The 16,999-nt window shown below is 35.2% G+C and overlaps 2 protein-coding genes across 7 annotated transcripts; both read left to right on the top strand.

Moving 5' to 3' along the window:
- Positions 1–439: 439 nt before the first annotated feature.
- Positions 440–8,555, top strand: LOC112782472 (chaperone protein ClpB3, chloroplastic). The gene is made up of 10 exons (XM_025824864.3): positions 440–903; positions 1,516–1,734; positions 2,164–2,401; positions 2,714–2,909; positions 3,661–3,715; positions 4,768–4,918; positions 5,229–5,537; positions 6,495–6,760; positions 6,907–7,833; positions 8,057–8,555. Exons 1-10 carry the CDS (start codon positions 664–666, stop codon positions 8,384–8,386), a joined length of 2,931 nt encoding a protein of 976 aa, XP_025680649.1. The 5' UTR covers positions 440–663; the 3' UTR covers positions 8,387–8,555.
- A 936-nt stretch (positions 8,556–9,491) lies between these two features.
- LOC112782654 (CSC1-like protein HYP1) lies at positions 9,492–16,785 on the top strand. 6 transcript variants are annotated; one of them, XM_025825137.3, is made up of 10 exons: positions 9,492–10,002; positions 10,475–10,819; positions 11,236–11,385; positions 11,950–12,013; positions 12,116–12,325; positions 12,902–13,090; positions 14,131–14,429; positions 15,135–15,411; positions 15,687–15,962; positions 16,105–16,785. In XM_025825137.3, the coding sequence occupies exons 2-10, from the start codon at positions 10,539–10,541 to the stop codon at positions 16,498–16,500; spliced, it is 2,142 nt and encodes a 713-aa protein (XP_025680922.1). In that variant the 5' UTR covers positions 9,492–10,002; positions 10,475–10,538; the 3' UTR covers positions 16,501–16,785. The 6 variants fall into 6 exon arrangements, with proteins under 6 accessions (XP_025680922.1, XP_025680924.1, XP_072085667.1 ...); XM_025825139.3 differs by having other exon boundaries at positions 9,886–10,002; positions 11,934–12,013; XM_072229566.1 differs by lacking the exon at positions 9,492–10,002 and adding an exon at positions 10,005–10,064.
- The last annotated feature ends 214 nt before the right edge of the window (positions 16,786–16,999 follow it).

The following is a 16,999-nucleotide window of genomic DNA, read 5'->3' as shown; positions in this document are numbered from 1 at the left end:
TATCACCCCTAAGTATATGTATAATCTCATATAAATAAAAAAAATATGTTAAATAAGTTAAATATATTCATGAATTTTTTTAAAAAATATATTTCAAACATAAATATAAATAAATAAATATTTTTTGTGTATCATACGAATATATATACTACTTATGAAATAAAAATGAGGAATTCAGTGTCAAGGATAAAAAGCTACTCATACATTTATAATCATTTCCCCCCTTTACACCTTGAGAAATTTTCAGAATTTTTTTATGAAAAAATTCGCGGCTTGTTTGGTTTATATTTACATTTTTTGTTTTTATTCTTGAAATTTTTTTTAATTTTGTTAAAAGAAAATAGAAATAAGAGATGAAAATAATATATTTTTTTTCACAAAATCCTAAAGATAAAAAAATTGAAAATGAAAGTAGAATCCAAACAAATATCCATTCCTTAATTTTCCAATAATAGTAGCTGAATAAATTACTTTCATTTATCATTTCCTTTCATATCCAAAGTAGGCCCATTTGTGTGAACCGGGTGAAGATGGCGCATTGCGCACCCGGCTTATCCAACAACGTGTTCACGTATTTCATGACTTTCTTATTATACACCACAAAGACGAGCATTCCATCACATTAACAACTTCACCGGAGATATTTTCCGGTAACCTACGGCCATGGCCTCAACGACGTCGTTTTCGAGGCTCCAAATTCCAATTCCTCGTCGCACAATATTAAACGACGCGCCTCTTGCGCGGTTTCAACAACTCTCCCTCTCCTTTCCCGCGAAATCCACTTCCCTGAGAACCTTGAATTCTGTTCTTACGAAGAAAAGAGAGGCTTTTGCAAATAGGTTTTCGCGAATTGGAAGGAACCCTAAAGGGTTCTCAATTCGCTGCACATCTTCAAGCGGAAAGGTAGCATTACTATCAGTGACATTCATCATTATCGTTGTTATTACTTCAATTGATTATTTTAACGTCTTTAGTTGCTGCTAACTTTCGAAATTCGTTTATCCTGTTCATAGTAGCTATTTAATATGAGTGTTTTTTTTTTTTTAAGTTTCATTTCTGTTTTTATCAATGATTTAAAAACTGAACCACAGATTGGATTGAGCAAGCTTCCTGTTCCTGGTTTTTACCACCACTGATTGAATTGGAATATATCTGAACCAGAAACATGACACTTTCATAGTTCAAAAGGTTCAACTGTTTAGTATGGAAATTCAAAAACTTTGGTTTTGACTAAATTATTTCTTAGTATTGAAAAAGTCGGACAGCCTGCGAGCTTGAAATGAACCGAATTTAAGCTGGCATGAGACCCTTTTTTGTTGTGTGTTCGTGGGCTGGCATGGCTTGGCTCGACTCATTTCCAGTTGTAGTTGCTAAAGAAATTTGTTTTGGAACTTGGTCAACAATGTTACTTGATACTTGTTTGTGATTTGGATAATTTGTTGCTTGTGAGGCTAATTGGATCTGGTTGGAGCTTCAGAGGCAAAGTGATTTATATTGGGGTTTGATGCATGGCAGATTACACAACAGGAGTTCACAGAAATGGCATGGCAAGCGATTGTCTCAGCGCCAGAAGTGGCTAAGGAGAACAAACATCAAATTGTGGAGACAGAGCACCTGATGAAAGCTTTGTTAGAGCAAAAGAATGGGCTTGCTCGTCGGATCTTTTCCAAGGTTGGGGTAGATAACACTCGACTTTTGGAGGCTACTGATAAGCACATTCAGCGGCAACCTAAGGTGATTGACCAACTTAAGTAACTTTTATTCCTTTAGCGTGTGTTTGTGAGTCTTAAAATTTGGAGGGGAAACAAAGAATGGAAGGGGTTTTGAAGGGTAAAATATCGTTCTCAGTCTCTCTCTCTCTCTCTCGCTTCAGATCACTTCCTTTTGCTCCCTTCCCCTGTGAAATAAAACTAATAAACATAAAAATCTTTGATGGTTATTGTCTTCAACCTTCCATAGTAGTTATGAATTTGGATAATTTGGCATGTTTATGTTAGATGTCAAAATATGCACGTGTTATGGAGCAAATGATCACCAATTGAATATTTTCAGATTCTTTTAAAATTTGGCAACGTTATACTTTTTGTCTGATTTGAGTATATTATTCCCTAAGCCTGTAGGCCCTGAGCCTCATTAATTGTAACTCTTGTCTGATCATGTTAGGTTCTAGGGGAATCATCTGGTTCAATGTTGGGGCGTGATTTGGAGGCATTGATTCAGAGAGCCAGGGACATCAAGAAAGACTATGGTGATTCATTTGTGTCAGTTGAACACTTGGTTCTTGGTTTTGCCCAAGATAGACGATTTGGGAAGATATTATTTAGGGATTTTCAAATATCAGAACAAGGTCTAAAATCTGCCATAGAGTCTATAAGAGGGCGCCAATCAGTTATCGACCAAGGTCATTCACTATCCTTGTTTTTGCAATTATAATGTATAATTTTTTGTTTAAAATCAAATTTAGATTTAGTTCATTATCTATAAATGTGTATGTTATCTTACTTTTTTTCCACCTTGTTTTGTTTCGGGGTAGGCAACATTGAGTTGCTAATTGTCTCTTATTGAAAATTTAGTATCTTTAGATGTTACTGTGAACCAGTGGACTCTAGTTCTGACTGAAATACTCCATGGACTGTTTGGAGCTGTACATTGTATTTTTCATTTTCCACATCTTATAATGCATAAGTCTGAACTTAAAATTAAATTGTCACAGATCCTGAAGGAAAGTATGAAGCCTTGGAAAAATATGGCAAAGATTTGACAGCAATGGCTAAAGCAGGAAAACTTGATCCAGTCATAGGAAGAGATGACGAGATACGCAGGTGTATTCAGATTCTCTCCAGGAGAACCAAAAACAACCCTGTGCTGATTGGTGAGCCTGGTGTTGGGAAAACAGCAATTTCTGAAGGGTAAGTGACTAAGTGCTTAGTCTTCCTCATAGCTTTTGCTTGTGTTTGTATTATTGTTAACATATTTCTTTATTAAATTCACATGCTGCTACCATTTTTCCTTACCTGGATTTCATCTGTAACCACTTCATACATACAATATTGGTACCTCATTGTAGGTGTGGAAAAAAATAAGTTGAATGATTTATAAGCTGGAGATGTCATTTTTTCCTCCTCTAATATTTAAGACATAAATAATAATTTATATAACCATTACAATACTATTTAGAAAGAGGACCTATTCAAAAGTAAGAAGACTAGAATGGAAGAAATAGTATGATCAACTGTCTAGTTACTCTTAGTACATGGATTCACATCAAAGTTGTGATTTCATTGCAGTTACTTTGATTCCAAGCATTGTGGTGACTGCATTGTGTGTTGCAGTTGATGCAGAGCCATGAAATATTTATTCTAAAAAGCATATTATGATGTATTGTCCATGGCAATTTTTCTTGTGAAATCAATCCACAATTGTTGGGTGTTGGCACAACTGCAATGTTGTATCCACAACAGCTGATGCAGTTTGTCATTTGAAACTGTGCTCGGTTGGTATGGACATCAATGCCATTGGAATATTTTTTTTGAGCCACACATTCCGGTTTTTCTCATTATATGAGCAGGTCAAATACTTGCTTATGACTTACGTGGATGTTTTTTTTATGGTTTTCATTAATATGCTCTGCATGTTGATCGGACTTTGCTTTTGTAATAGACTCGCTCAAAGAATTGTTCAAGGAGATGTTCCACAAGCTTTGATGAACAGAAAGGTATGTGGTTTATCCTGATAATTAAGTTATTCTAGCATTTGTGATAAAGCTGAAAATGGAATAAAAGGGCAAGAATATTACAAAAAGAATGTTCACAGAAGCAAGTTTTAAGCAACAAACACTGTTGCAATGGTAATCAGGCATTCACTAGTCAATACCCATATCCATACTCCAGTAAATGTGTAGGTTCTCATGAAATCTGAAAAATATCAGCACAATCCATACCAAATGCAGATTCGAGGTGTACAAGTGAGCCACAGCACCCAATGCATGCAAACCATGGTGGCACTGTCATCCCACCAGAACCTAATTTCACACCTTGTTCTCTTTCTGTGCATCCACCTCAATCACTTGAGCTGCAAATTAGAGTTTCCTTGTAGGCCTCCTGCTATCCATGTTAGCCACTTCTGTGTGGAACTTCTTGTACCTCAAGTTTCTCCTTCCCTGTATTTGGTCCGTTTGAGAGTGCATGTTTAGCTTGATTTCCTGAGATGAATGCTGAAGAAGGAGAAGTGCATGTGAATTTTATCTTAGACAGAGGAGCACAGACTTAAAAGTCAGCATAAACCTAGATCTTATGGACATCTTTTTGTAATGTATTAAAGAGGGCCTCTCTAATCGGTGAAAAGTGGTGGGTGTCCACTAACAGCCATTCCTGGCTTGGCTCCGATAAGGCAATTCTGAAAGGCGTTGGTAGTTGGGCACTGGATCCCTTCATACCTAGAGACGTGTGATGATGGGTTGAGGTTTGGTGAACTGGTTGCTCCTCTAGTTAAAGTATCGGGCCCCTTTTGGTTTTGTGCCTAGGTTACTCCTTCATAATACCCCAGAAGGGAATTTCAATCTAAATCAGTCAATATTCACTTTATGCTATTATCTCATTTCTCACTATTTTCATCTCTATTATATATACACTGCACTTCTAGTTTTTATTTTTTTTCTTTTGCTTTACAAGTTTGTAATAATATTTATGTTATTTTTTCTGTTCTTTTGGTACTGCGTAAGCTGGCCAGGATTTGTGAAATAGATATGATGCACTTGTTTCTTTTCAGCTTATTTCTCTTGATATGGGTGCACTTATTGCTGGAGCAAAGTATCGAGGAGAATTTGAGGATAGGCTGAAAGCTGTTCTCAAAGAAGTAACCGAATCTGATGGTCAGACTATCCTTTTCATTGATGAGATCCATACAGTTGTTGGGGCAGGTAGCAGGCTTCAAAACTTTCCACTTTTAGATATCTGATTCTTTGGTGTTGTAAAAGCTGTCTGAAGGGTCTGCACAATTCACGCTTATTTCATTTACATCCGTTTTGCTTATTCTGTGCACATAATTGGTCTCTATACAAAAGCCCTTCAGATCCATGGATATTTGGATGATCAAAGATGATACATTTAAATTCATGTATTTTCCTAAAATGTTACATCAGTGTGTTGTTGATGCCTCCAAATGCGAATTTAAAATTAAAGATGTGAATGTTGAACTTGATTACAATTTCTAATTTTCCTGTATGTTAGGTGCTACAAATGGTGCAATGGATGCTGGTAATCTCCTGAAGCCCATGCTGGGTCGGGGGGAGCTGAGATGTATTGGTGCAACAACTCTAGATGAGTATCGGAAGTATATTGAGAAGGACCCTGCACTAGAGCGCCGTTTCCAACAGGTTTATGTTGACCAACCTTCAGTTGAAGATACTGTTTCAATTCTACGGGGACTGCGGGAAAGATATGAGCTGCATCATGGAGTACGCATCTCTGACAGCGCACTTGTTGAAGCTGCAATCCTTTCAGATCGTTACATAAGTGGGAGATTTTTGCCTGACAAAGGTATTAATTACTGGTGACAAACACTTGGTTGATGAATATTTTTGATGCAATGAGAAATTTTCTCAAGCATGTATGCTTTTCTTGTAACAACAAATATTATATCTCTGGTAATTGGTATCTTGACCCCTTACAAGTTTCATAGTACGAGTTTTTGTTCTCGATCAAAGATCAGGACATTTTTTGCCTGATTTGATGTGTAGTATAAAAACATGTGAATTCAGTGTAGGTTATGGTTATAGATTTTTGTTAGAACAGAATTTGTCTGCTTTTCAACACCTTGGAAATGCAAGTGCCAGGAGAATAGTATATCATGTTTAAAGAATAAATGATATAAGTTATTGCATCTATTCTGTAAAATCTTTAAAGCACTTCCCTAGTCTCCACTCTCCACTGATGTTACATACGTGTGAGCAGACATCAAATTATACTTCATTTCAAAAGACTGCTTTCGAATGGTCAATATATTGCTTTAGGTTCTCCTCTCTTATTTTGTGTTTGGCCAGATTCTTTCTAAAAGCATAAATGACTACATTTCTGTATTGGTCTAGAATCATTTATTGTCATGAATTGCTAGAAATCACTTATTGTTAGAAATCAATAATATTACAAATGCCTGTATAGTTATCGCTACTTGTTGGCAGGTAGTGGTTGATCGTTGTAGAGTATATCGCGAGTAGTTGATGTATGAATTATAAGTAGTTGAGGTATCATGATAGCATTACTTTTATTAAGATCATCAAAGCTCTTAAATTCTCTCTTTCATTCTAACATGCTATTTATACAACTAGGATAAGTCTGGGAAATAATTATAGCAACTACTTACAATTGATCCAGAAAGCACTAACAATAATACTCTGCAACTGCCTGCCATTACCTGCCAAGAACTAGCTATACGTTAATAGACATTATTAATGCTCTTCAACTATTATTGTTTTTCTAACACTTCTGAAATTGCAGCTATTGATCTGGTTGATGAAGCAGCTGCAAAACTAAAAATGGAAATTACTTCTAAACCTACTGCACTTGATGAGATTAACCGGTCAGTGTTAAAACTAGAGATGGAGAGACTGTCTCTTATGAATGATACAGACAAGGCTTCTAAAGATAGGTTGAATCGTCTTGAGGCAGAGCTTTCTCTCTTAAAAGAGAAACAGGACGAACTGACTCAGCAATGGGAGCATGAGAAGTCTGTAATGACTCGGCTTCAGTCAATCAAAGAAGAGGTGTGTTATTAGATTTTTATTATTTTTTTGCCTAAGGTGCTTTTAGATTTTCAATTAAATAAGTGAGGAAGGAATTTTGAACGAACAGCAGACCGTAATTGAATGTCCAAAAAATATTAAGATCACTTCTGTATTTATGCATGCAGATAGACAGGGTAAATCTTGAGATCCAGCAGGCTGAGCGTGAATATGATCTTAATCGTGCGGCTGAATTGAAGTATGGTAGTCTGAACTCCTTGCAAAAGCAACTTGAAAGTGCAGAGAAGGAGTTACATGAATACATGAGCTCAGGCAAGTCCATGCTCAGAGAGGAAGTTACAGGCAATGATATTGCTGAAATTGTAAGCAAGTGGACTGGAATCCCTGTTTCAAAACTTCAACAATCAGAGAGAGACAAGTTGTTGCAGCTAGAAGAAGAGCTCCATAAGCGTGTTGTAGGTCAAGATCCTGCAGTTAAGGCGGTAGCTGAGGCTATCCAACGTTCAAGAGCAGGTCTTTCAGATCCTCATCGCCCTATTGCTAGCTTCATGTTTATGGGACCCACTGGTGTTGGTAAGACGGAGCTGGCTAAGGCCCTCGCTTCCTTTTTGTTCAATACAGAAGAAGCACTTGTACGAATTGATATGAGTGAGTACATGGAAAAGCATACGGTCTCAAGATTAATCGGAGCTCCGCCTGGATACGTTGGGTATGAAGAGGGAGGCCAACTTACAGAGACAGTTCGCCGCAGACCGTACTCCGTTGTTTTGTTTGACGAGATTGAGAAGGCTCATTCAGATGTTTTCAATGTATTTCTCCAAATTTTGGATGATGGAAGAGTGACTGATTCGCAGGGTCGCACAGTAAGTTTTACCAACACTGTCATCATCATGACCTCAAATGTTGGATCACAGTACATTCTCAACACAGATGATGACACTGTACCGAAAGAGTTAGCATATGAAACCATAAAGCAGCGGGTAATGGACGCTGCAAGGTCCATCTTTCGGCCTGAGTTCATGAATAGAGTTGATGAGTATATCGTCTTCCAGCCTCTAAACCGTGACCAAATTAGCAGCATTGTCAGGTTACAGGTAGTTTTCCATCCCATCCTCCATCTTAATTAAGAATGCTATTAAGAAATATGGTTCAAGTGGTTTGAGTTTATCAATTTTGGATGGATGACAACTGCATTTTAATAAACTAGTCTGGAGTATAATTTCTGATCTGCATATCTGTTATCTTGAGCATGATTATTGCGAGGATCTTTTCATGTAATTTAATGTCCAAAGCTCACTTTGTAACTTCATTACACAGTTGGAGCGCGTGCAGAAGAGAATCGCAGATCGCAAGATGAGAATCAAAGTAACAGATGCTGCAATCCAACTTCTCGGAAGTTTGGGGTATGATCCGAACTATGGCGCTAGGCCGGTCAAGAGAGTGATTCAACAAAATGTGGAAAATGAACTTGCCAAGGGTATACTTAGAGGAGAATTTAAGGATGAGGACACAATTTTGGTAGACACTGAAGTGACAGCGTTTGCTAATGGTCAACTTCCTCAACAAAAGCTAGCGTTTAGAAGGCTTGATGCTAATTCAGAATCCTCCATTAGAGGTAGCATTGAAGGCTTTCCACAGATTCTGTGAATGCCTCGAACTGCTCCTTACTATTCCACTACATTCTAGGTTTCACCCAAATTTTGAGCATTCATAGTTCATGCGTTCCTTATACCAATTGAACTTTTGTGTATACTGTATAGATCCCATGTACCTTAAAGTTCTTCATTAATAATCCATTTCCATTTTGATCGATAAAGTTTGAAGACAAACGACTTATCTTTTAAACCTGGGAAACAATTTGTGATGCCATTTCAACAAATTTACCTGAGCCAAACAAAAATAAGTCAGATTAATGTCCCCAAAAGTAACAATTAATAAATCATCATCATCGTCATCATTTTACTCTTCAACTACTAACTTTCAAACTGTGAAAAGTTTGGATCTTGCTGTAATATGTAATATGTGTTTGTATAAAAACAATAGTTAAAGTATGTATAGAGTTGGGTCTAGACATGCATGGTGCTGATCGAGACTTGAGTTTTACCATACGATGCGAAACAAGAATATGAATTACGGTATTTATACATGCATGCATGGTGAATTTGTATAAGATAATTACTGTTCACATAAAAATAATAATTAACATGTGAATATGTATTATATTAAACAGTTTAATAAAATAAATTAAATTAAATTATTTAATAATTTGTTACCATTATTTGTATATAAATTTTTTTTATGCGAATAAATACTTTTGTGTAATTGTAATAGAAACTAAATATCTCTTTCTCTTATACTTATGTTTTATGTAGCAAAATAATCAATATTTTTAAACACAATATATATATATTTTTTTTTTGTTGTTTACGGTATTCTCAACCCGACAGGTTAAAAACTAATCTGTTGCGGATATGAACTCCATTTAAGGTGAGATTCGAACTACCGACACTTACTTGAACAGATGAGTGAGCTGACCACTCGAACAATCCAAATTAGTTACTAAATATATATAATTGTTTGACTGTTAATGTTTAGTATTTATATAATAATAATTTTTATAATATACGTTAAATATGCTTAAGCCACGTGCAATAATTTTACAAGAGAAGTTTGTGGTGCTAGAGATTTTATTGTTCTTAAAATTTTAATAATTAATTTTGATATATAATATATTATTTCACATGTCTGATGCATGAAATGCGATATATGAAAGGGGAAAAAAATGTAATGTAATAGAGAAGAAAACCCATGGAGAAAAGAAAGGAACGAAGGTGCAGCACGTGGTCGACTGCTCGTTGCTTTTCAATCCATCACTGCCACCAAGAACGGCGCCTCATCATTTATAAATAAGAATAAAGTTACAAATAAAACTCGAATATTTATAGGAAATGATTGATTTTTTAAAAAAATATTAATAAAATCTTTTAAAATGATAAATGCGAATACGTTATTTTTAAATTAGTCAGTATAATTAAAATAAAAGATGTTAATTTAAATTAATTTATCTATATTTATTATCTTAACAGATTTTATTAATATTTTTTTAAAAGTAATCTATTCAAAATATAAATCTGTAAATAATAATAATTGCAGCGCAGAGTAAGAGTCGGTTCCTGCATCGTCTTTTGTTTCTGCTACTTCTGTGAGTTGTGTCGTTACTCAATTCACGTGCTTATCTCTTTCGCTGCTTCTGCGCAATACAGGTTCTCTTCTCTCTTTCTCTCTTTCTCTTCAACTTCAAGCTATTCATTTTCTGTTTAAACATGTATGAATTTTGTTTCATTATTACGAGCACGTTAATTTGGCAAAATTGGTGCGTTCCTCATTGTTCTAAATTTGTATGTTGACTTTATTATAGCATCAGGAGTTTAGAATTAACTTATGCTTCTTATATAATCTATCATTTGAAAGAACAGATTAAGGTCAATGATTGATGAAGTAGATTTATGGTGTTGGACTTGGACAAGTTCAAAATTCAGCTGCTTAGTGTTCTTATGTTGCTGTTCTTTGGTGCTTACTGCGGAGTGGTTGTTTGCATTGTGCTTCCTCTTTTGTAGTGATCCTTGGGGTTCTTCTTACTTGGGCATGCATTAGTATTACAATGGAACTAAAACTGGAAAATTTTCTGTGGTCCTTGGCTATGTGCTGATGCCGAATATTTTGATTCATTTTCAGGTCTACAGTTGTGTTATCACGTGTCAAGAGCTGAAACTTCTGGTGTCAAATCCGAATTTAAATTATGATTCTTTCTGCTCTTTTGACTTCCGTTGCCATTAATCTTGGCCTCTGTCTTTTATTTTTCACCCTATACTCTATATTGCGAAAGCAGCCTGGTAATGTTACTGTCTATGCACCACGCTTAGTTGCTGAAGGAAAAGTTAAAGAGGGTGGTCAATTTAACTTGGAGCGGTTGCTACCTACTGCTGGATGGGTGAGAAAGGCATGGGAGCCTTCGGAGGAAGAATTTTTGTCAAACGCAGGCCTAGATGCTTTTGTCTTCATGCGCATATTTATCTTTAGGTGAGGTGAAATGTTTGGTTGACTAAAAGTTTGGAGATTTGAAGATGCTTCAAATCATATATCTACTCATTTTAATGGATATTGTAAATATCAATAGCTGATTTCTGCAATACAAGAGAACTTTATATACTACACTACTAAAGGTTGTATTCTGTTTTAACGTGTCTATACTCAATTATATTCATTCATTTTCCTTTTGACTGACATTAAGTATTTTCTATATCAAATTCTGAGTGGATATTCACATTTTCAATGTGACATATTTATATGTAACCACCATGGCTCAGCGTTCATTAACCTTTGTATCCATATTGCTGTAAACTATTATTGGTCTCTCTAGTTTGGATATCCTTGCTTTGGGAGGGCTCTTTTATTTGATTCAGCTGACCCTTTTCCCTTTTTATGCCATTGTACAGTTTAAAAGTATTTACATTTGGAGGAATAATTGGAATGTGCGTTCTTCTCCCAATTAATTACTTGGGGACTCAGCTTAAAGATGAATCAGATTTTCAGCACAAGTCTTTGGACTCGTTCACTATATCTAATGTTAACAACGGTTCAAACAGGTGAATATTATGTATCAATAACTCAGATATTATCTATTCATGATGAAGAACTATATAACAATGATACATTGATGTCTAGGATATATATTGATATTAAATCTGAAGACACACATTTTACTGAATAAATCCACCTACAGGTCAGATGACTTCTATTAAGTTCTGCAAAATCATTTGTTTGAATGACACCAAATTTGTGAATAGTCTCCTAGAGTTGACATCTTTCTTCTCTTTGCAGTTTATGTTTCTGATAAACAACACTGTTGCCTTAATTTTGAAATTCATTGCCTCCTTTGACATCGCAATGTGGCTAGGAATGTTTTGACTAGATTAAGAATCCAAAGTTTTAATGTTCATGCATTTGAATTTTTGATGTCCTGGTTTCTAAAACGGCATTTGTTATATAAGTCTATCATGACACTTATGATATAATTTTATTTATTTATTTTCTGCTGTGTTTACATAGCATGTTCAAATGAAAGGAGTGTTACATGAGCATTATTGAGATTTTTAATTATCTTTCATTGTAACATTGAAATTCTGATACCTAGATTGGCTTTTATCAAGGTTATGGATCCATTTTAGTGCTGCCTATGTTTTCACTGGAGTTGTTTGCTATCTTCTTTATTATGTAAGTTTTATTTTACTTTTATTTGTAAACACTGACAAATTCTCCTATTATTTTGTAAAGAGAATGATTGTCTTCTGTGTTTAATGTTAATTCCATATGCAGGAGTATGCTTACATTTCATCAAAAAGAATTGCTTGCTTTTATTCATCCAAACCTCAGCCTCATCAGTTTACCTTGTTAGTCCGTGGTGTTCCTATTCCACCTGGAAGCACATGTAGTGAGACTGTTGAGCGTTTTTTCCAGGAGTATCACCCTTCTACGTATCTTTCACATTCTGTGATCCGTCGAAGCAGTAGACTTCAAAATCTTACTGTGAGCATATTTTTTTTTTCCTCTGGAGCTCCCTTGACTTGATCTTGTCCCTTGAATTTTGGTTGCATTGGACATTGCTACCTTGTTAGTTTATTTATTAATGAAAGAGTATCTCTCCAGAATTCCTACATGTTAAATATGGAACATCAATTAAATAATCACTTTATCACTTCTTCCCTATGAACGAATAATTTGTTGAAATTATGGTGTTTTAGGCGAGATAACAGTACACAACTCGCGTCTGTTTCCTGCAAAGATCAGGGCCTATTTTCATGCATTCTCTATATAATACTTGAGGGAAAGCTTTGCATCTTGTCTGTTTTTCTTTCTTTCATGAGTGTTAAACATTTTGGATATCTAGATTGTGTTTGGTAATTGAGAGATACCAAAATGTGTTTGGAGCTGGTACAAGTATACAATATTGTGTGTCATAAGATACAAAAGTGGAAATATAACTACAAAAGGAACACAAAACTTATACCAAACACAGCCTTATAGTTTCACCTAACATCAATTTTTTCTTCTAGTCTTCTAGTATTACCTACATATCTTACTATTAAAGTTTATTCTTTGAAGGCTGATGCAGATAAAATGTACAAAAAGCTAACCCGTTTGAAATCAAAAAGTGATGCTCCTCAAAGTCAAAGGCGCGATGGTCTTTTTGGACTTTTCGGGCGTAAAGTTGATCTTTTGGATCACTATGAAAGAAGATTGGGAGACCTGGAAGATAATGTCCGAATGGAACAATCATCAGTGACAGCCAAGGTAACTCTCATGTCTAAGCATAAATAACAACCTTCACTACTCAAGTGATAACAAAATAACTTATTTTTCATCAAAGCTTGTTTAATATCTAATTGGTTTACATGCTGCCTGATAATAAACTACGCATTATTAGTTCATTAAATCATAAACCAAATTGACTGTCACTGCATATTTAACACAGATTATGTTGTTAAGATTTGGTTTTACTCAGTATTACCAACTTGATTAATAATGGCAAGATGTGGCAGGTAACAAAATTCAGTTTTCATATATCAACTCTATTTCAGATGAGACAGGAAATGGGAAATGGGAAATGAGATCGCATTAGGAGCTCTCAAATACTGAAAAATAATAAGAAGAGTGTTTGGACCAAAATTGACTGTATTTTAGACTTCTATCATCAAAAAATAAAAATCATTAGCAAATTTTATAGTAATTTATTGCTTTCTTTCTTAACAAAGCCTTTTTTCCACTGAGTGGGGTTGGCTATATGGATCCAAGACATCATTGCGTCGTGTCTATGGATTAGGATGCAACTAAGTTTTATGTTGACTATCGTAGGTCTAATACAACCCTCCTCGTTTTTCTGAGATTGGATATTAAAGTCACATGATTAAAATGCACTTTTTAAAGTGACAGCCTAACAGGATTAAATAAATGTACAAGGAGGGTTTTTTTATACTTTTCACGAGAAAATATGGAGAGAGAATTGAACATTTGATTTGTACGAGGTAATTCACCATTTACTGAAATGAAGCTTAGAGTTCATTTGCTAGATAGAAGATCCTAATGTAATATTTATTTCTTGAAGCAAAAAATAATCATAAAAAATTTCGCATACTAGCTCATGATTATGTTCAGTTTGGCTTGCACAGCACTTGTCTCCTCCTTTATAATATGTTGTCTATTAGATTATTCATATCAATAGTTATTTTGATGGAGGATATTCTTTCCTACAATCAGTATATTTCTTAGTAATTAGGTTGTAATGACAATAATGATGTCTAATACATTGACTTGTGCTATCAACAAACTTGAAGGAAGTTCCAGCTGCCTTTGTCTCATTTAAGACAAGATTTGGTGCTGCCATAGCTCTACACATTCAAGAAGGTGTCAATCCCACAGAATGGGTTACTGAGCAAGCACCCGAGCCTCGTGATGTTTATTGGCCTTTCTTCACTGTTTCCTTCATTCGAAGATGGATAAGCAAGCTGGTAGTTTTTGTTGCATGTGCTACTCTTACAGTTTTATTTTTAATCCCAGTGGCAATTGTACAAGGATTGACACATCTTGATCAGTTGGAAACCTGGTTCCCTTTTCTTACAGGCATACTGAGACTGTAAGTAGGAATTCCTACCTGTTGACCTTCATCTTCCATGAGAGCATGCATCACAGTAAGATGATAATATAACTACCTTTGCATGCAGACTTCCATTCTCTACGTCCATTGAAATATATATTTGATTTTTATATTTTTAGTTGTATAAAGCATCTGCTTTTAAATGTACACATTTTTGTTGGCCGTGGCACATATTTTTCACAACAATTGCCATTTCAATTTTTATGCACAAACATATTTTCATCTTTCATCTGGTAAGCTATGAAGGTTTTTTTGTTAATTATGAAAACTAATCATATTTTAGACCTTACTTGAATCAGTGCTTGTATCGCAGGCTGTCGGCAATCTCCCATTAGCTAAATTCATTCTGGCTAAGAGCTGGTTTCTTTGAATAGTCATAAGCGGGATGGGTTACACCTTAGATTCAGTATTCGGAATAATATATCCAGAGTTTTAGTTTGAAGGCCCTCATACAGCATATTAAGAAGAATCATATATCACCATCACACAATGTATATTAGGCAATGTGCGTGAGCGCACGCAAGTGTGTCTATGATACAGTTTTCTGGAGAATACATTATCCCTTTTTTTCCCCATTGAACTGTTGACTTGTTGAGTTTGTGATTGCAAGTTGAGAGTATACTTCATTGCTTTATTATTTGCACTAAAGTTTTCTTACCATGAATTTGCAACATCTGTTTGCAGGTCTGTTGTGAGCCAAGTTGTAACAGGATACCTTCCCAGTTTGATTCTTCAATTGTTTCTGTCCTTTGTTCCACCTATTATGATTCTGCTTTCATCCATGCAAGGATACATATCACTGAGTCAGATTCAAAAGAGTGCATGTACTAAAGTATTATTGTTTACCATATGGAACATTTTCTTTGCAAATGTACTATCAGGGTCAGCTCTTTATCGAGTGAACGTCTTTCTTGAGCCCAAAGAGATTCCCAGAGTACTAGCTGAAGCTGTACCATCACAGGTGATAATCAGTATTGAATGTCATATTGTATGAAGTTTCACAAAATTTCTCCAGTATTTTATAACATACATTGATGGTGCGTTTGTTTATCATACAAGAAGTATGAAGTAAATTCTCAGTCAAAAATCAGTTTTTATCTTTAAAGAGGCGGAAACAACCGCACCCTGAGTTATCAATTTTTTTTGTTTCTCAACTTAATTTTGTTTCGTTATAAATGCCTGTTACCAAAATCCAATCTTCAAAGATGAAATTTCATATACTTTCCCTTGTTGCAGGCATCGTTTTTCATAGCATATGTTGTCACAACTGGGTGGACCACTATAGCGTCGGAACTCTTTCAATTGACTACACTTCTATACAATTTTATTAGTAGAACTTTTAGTAGCAACAGTGATGATGATTTTGAGCCCCCATCAATTCCTTACCACAGTGAAATTCCCAGGATTCGCCTCTTTGGTCTTCTTGGTGTAACATACTTCATCCTTGCTCCACTAATACTGCCATTTCTCTTGGTCTACTTTTGTTTGGGATACATCATTTTCCGCAACCAGGTTTGATATTATTATTGCTTTTCCCATATATTATATGCATTTGCATTTCTTTTTGTTTTTGACACAGGTAGTAGTTGCTGTTATCTTTTTTTGTTTCATGAATGAAATTCTAACATTGCCTTAAAACATCTTTTGGTGACAGTTCCTAAAAGTTTATGTGCCCAAGTATGAGACTGGGGGACAATTTTGGCCAACAGTGCACAACTCCACAATTTTTTCATTGATATTGATGCATGTAATAGCCATTGGAATTTTTGGCCTGAAAACGCTTCCTCTGGCATCTGCATTGACTATTCCTCTTCCAATTCTCACACTTCTATTCAACGAGTATTGCCAGAATCGGTTCTTCCCCATGTTTAAGGACTATCCTGCTGAATGTTTGATCAAGAAGGACAGAGCAGACCAAAATGACCATAACATGTCGGAATTCTATGATACAATGGCCAATGCATATAATGATCCAGCCCTGATGCCAATCAGATACTCCGATAGGCCCAACAGCAACCGCGATCCGCTACTTCATAATTCTCAAGTTTAAGTTTGCAACTTTGCGGCACTATTCGTGTGGCATCTGTTGCAACTGTATAGCTGTATATAGCAATGTATCATCAATTCATGATTCTGATTTTGAGTTTGATTTGGTGGTCCTTGGTGAGAGGCATGTGTTGTGTTTTAGTGTAAATTTTCCAGGATTTAGAATTTATGCTTGTAATGAGTGTGGGAAGATTTTGTATGAGTAATAACTGTCCTTGCTTGTAAAAGAAAGATGACGAACAATAAAATTCGTGGGTGGAAGCTTTCGATGCTGGTATTTACCAACCAATGTCCAATGGGTCCCAAGTTTCAACTAGTGAGCTAGTAGTAGTAGCATACCATCTGTCTGTCAGTTTAATTTTGATTGATATCGTAAAATATCTTTTTATATACTTGTTTTATTATATATGTTTTTTTAAATGATTATTTATGTAGTAAATAAAAAAAAAGTTATTTTGGTTGACATCTTAATACGTAATTTGATATATGTGTAGAATTTTTTT

This window comes from Arachis hypogaea, chromosome 20 (assembly GCF_003086295.3).
Source record: "Arachis hypogaea cultivar Tifrunner chromosome 20, arahy.Tifrunner.gnm2.J5K5, whole genome shotgun sequence".
NCBI classification, from domain to species: domain Eukaryota; kingdom Viridiplantae; phylum Streptophyta; class Magnoliopsida; order Fabales; family Fabaceae; genus Arachis; species Arachis hypogaea.
Note: the sequence above shows the minus strand (reverse complement) of the source record. Positions and strands in the feature narration are given on the sequence as shown.